General features: G+C 37.7%; 1 protein-coding gene across 1 annotated transcript; it reads left to right on the top strand.

Moving 5' to 3' along the window:
* Nucleotides 1-387: 387 nt before the first annotated feature.
* Nucleotides 388-2,925, top strand: LOC116136292 (disease resistance RPP13-like protein 4). Its single transcript, XM_031422011.1, has one exon. The coding sequence runs from the start codon at nt 388-390 to the stop codon at nt 2,923-2,925; it is 2,538 nt and encodes an 845-aa protein (XP_031277871.1).
* The last annotated feature ends 609 nt before the right edge of the window (nt 2,926-3,534 follow it).

Genomic DNA, 3,534 nt, shown 5'->3' with positions numbered 1-3,534 from the left:
ATGCGAAGAACTGTTAAATGACAACTATGTAGTTATCTAGGAAACTAGGATAAGAAATTTAATTGAGATTCTGCGTTTGAGTAGTTTTTCTATGCGAGAAAAATTAGTCTAGATTTTAAAATTTTCAAGATTTCTGCAGTCAAATAAAGAAAATAAAATGATTCAGTTGCACTCTATCATGGAGAGTTTCTCTTGATTTCCTATGGTAATCGAATACATATTTCTAGCCAACAAAGTTCAGTGCGCATATCCATTCATAATTTTTTTTTTTTTTTTTTTTTTTTAAATAAAAATATGTAAAAGGATTTCTCTCAGTAAGGTCATCATAGTTAATTTACTGTCACGATTTTGATCATGAATATACAGATAAGATTCAAAAGGGAAGCGATGGCGACAATTAGCATGATTCAAGGCCTGGCAGACAAACTGTTCACTACTTTAATTAATCAAGCTCAAATTGCACTTGATTTTAAAGATCAGTTTGAAATAATGAGGACAAAGCTTGAGCTTATGACGGCCTTCCTCTCCTCCACTGACAATCTCAAGACTCAACATAAGGAAATGGTCCAGACGATTTTGCCTAATATCAGAAATCTTATTTATGAAGCTGACGATATACTCACAGATTGCCTACTTACATATGAGTATCGGAAACACGGGTCAGTTTGCTCGAGTTTATGGCCTCATCAACTCGCATTTCAGTATCGAACAGGCAAAAAATTGAACCATATTAATTCACGGTTTCAAGAGATGGAGAAAACAATGGGCTCGTTTTTGAGACCGGAATTGACAACAAACAGGGGAAATAATGCGCATCAAATGGTAAAGTATTCCTCACAGTATTATGACCCTTCTGAGATCATCGGTTTGGAGGATGACATTGAAAAGATAAAAGGGTGGATGTTAAGAAGTAATAAGGAATTTCACCATGTTGGAATTGTGGGGATGGGGGGTTTGGGAAAAACCACCATTGCCCAGAAAATTTTCAATGATAGAGAAGTGGTTGCTTACTTTGAGAAGATGATTTGGGTGCCAGTTTCTCAGAGTTTCAGCGAAGAACGGATTACGACGATCATGATGAAACAGTTAGGTATGGAAGGAACTGGATTAGATGAAAGTAGTAAGTTGCCCCAAATTCGCCGTATACTTCGTCAGAAGAAGTGTCTTGTTGTTATGGACGATGTCTGGAGAAAGGATCTTGATTGGTGGAAGAATTTTTGTGGTGAAAGCAGTTTCTCTATCATCACATCAAGAAATGAAGATGTCGTAAAGCGTATGGGGGTTGACAACTCGCGGATTCATCGGCCAAGAACTTTGAATGAGAAGGAAAGTTGGTTATTGTTCTGCAAGTTTGCATTTTCCAGGAGCAGGGGACAATGCTCCAATGATCAATTAGAAAGAGTGGGCAGGGACATCTTGGAGAGATGTGGCGGGCTTCCACTGGCAATAAAGACAATAGCAGCCTTACTTGCGCCAAAAGTTGATTCCTTGAAAGAGTGGAAAAAGATTTATCAAGATTTTCATGGATTGACAACCACAGGACAAAATAGTTCTGTTATGGCTTCTCTGCAAATGAGCTATGATGAACTGCCCACTCATCTAAAGCCGTGTCTACTGTGTTTCTCTATTTATCCTGAAGACTTTAAGGTACATGGTGAACAAATAGTGCATTGGTGGGTTGCGGAGGGTATTGTCCAGGGCAAGAACCCATGGACTGCAACCGAATTGGGATATGAATATCTTTCCGAGCTAGCGAATAGATGCCTGCTTGATGTTGTGAATCGAAGAAATTATGATGGGAGAGTCTACAGTTGCAAGGTGCACGATCTGACCCGAGACATGGTAATTAAGATTGCAAACGATGAGGCATTTTGTAGCTTTGATGGACAAGGCAAACAGAAACAGGCAGAAGATTCTCGATGGTTAGGTTTCACCACTGACATGAATCCAAAATTGTTGAAAAACTGTTCAAAGTTGAGGGCATTGTTACTGATGTCAAACCATCATGTTTCCTATGACATGAATTTGAAGTTGCTCAAGTCGCTACGGGTGTTGGATTTCTCTAACAATAAGCTGGATACAATTGAAGTAGAGCGTCTCTGGAGTTGGATCTGTTCCCTTAAACGCCTTGCACATCTGAACTTAAGTGGAGTTCAAAGCCTTAAGGAAGTACCGTATTCAGTTCAAAAGCTTCGTAATCTCCAAATTTTGGTTTTGAGGAAATGCAAGAATTTAGCCAAACTAGATCCATCGGTTACAAATTTGAAGAAATTGATTGTCTTGGATCTAAGTTTCTGTAATCTGAAGTGCCTACCTAATGGACTAGAGAAGCTAGTTCATCTCCAGGAACTGTCAGGATTTCGGGTTGAGAGTCGAGCTAACTCAAGAAGAAGTCAGCTTCGTGAGCTACGGTCCCTGACAGAGCTAAGAGTTCTACGATTGAGTATAAATTTCTTGAGTGAAATGGCAAACGATGAATGGAATGTCTTCTCAAACCTGACAAATCTTAAGGTTTTAGCTATTGATGCAGAAAATTGTAAGAACAAAAGTATACAAAAAATGCTGGATCATCTTTCAGCTCCTCCAAGCCTTGAGCATCTTTTTCTGGAGCATTATCGTCATGAAATTTTGCCGAAATGGATAAATCCCAAGCAACTTCCAAATCTGCAATATCTTTGTCTTGAGGACGGAGACATCAACCACTTACCAATGAGTGTCAATGATGAAACTGAAGATAGTAGCATCTCCAAATGGACCCTGGAGGGTCTCCGTTTAATGTTCCTGCCAAATTTAGTCCTGGACTGGCAGAACTTGGGGAAGGATATGCCTTTTCTACATCATGCAGAGGTGAGCCATTGTTTTAATTTGGAAAACTTTCCCTTTGACCCTGACAAGCTAGCTGTCTGGACGAAGAATCAAGATTGAGAAATCCATAATGGTAAGAAAGATGGAAGCAAATAACTTTTTGTGTTCAAAATAAAAATAGTGCATGTATTGGTGTTAGTTGGTTGAGTTGTGTGGGATTGTGCATGGTTTCAATGTTATTAGATCTGCTTGAGATATGTTCTGTGTTAATATGCTTTGCTTGTTGGATAAATGTGCTGTATATATATATATATTAAGTTGTACAATTTGTATAGACTAGCCGTGCTCTTGTGCCATAAAACTCTCTACAAGATTGGATTTGGTTGTTGATTGAGTTTGTTTATGACTTGAAAATTATTGTAAGGGTGTATCTATTGGAGTTGTATTCTCTCATGGATTAAACATCTTATGTCATGTGTTAATTAAAAATTTTAATAGCTCAATTTGTGAGTGGTTTTTTTCCTTTTTTATGATCTAAGGTGTCTGGACTAGCTTATACACACCTCAGTATAAATAACTAGATTTACTATTTACTATTTCTCCACGTAAATGACTAGAATTTAGGGACAAATTGAGAATTGTCATGTTTTAAAAGCCCTAAATCTGTCTCTCCTACCTCTTTCATCTAATTGAAAGATATGCGTTTATTATTATTTTCAATATAAGATT

Source organism: Pistacia vera, unplaced genomic scaffold (assembly GCF_008641045.1).
Source record: "Pistacia vera cultivar Batoury unplaced genomic scaffold, PisVer_v2 Contig310, whole genome shotgun sequence".
NCBI classification, from domain to species: domain Eukaryota; kingdom Viridiplantae; phylum Streptophyta; class Magnoliopsida; order Sapindales; family Anacardiaceae; genus Pistacia; species Pistacia vera.
Note: the sequence above shows the minus strand (reverse complement) of the source record. Positions and strands in the feature narration are given on the sequence as shown.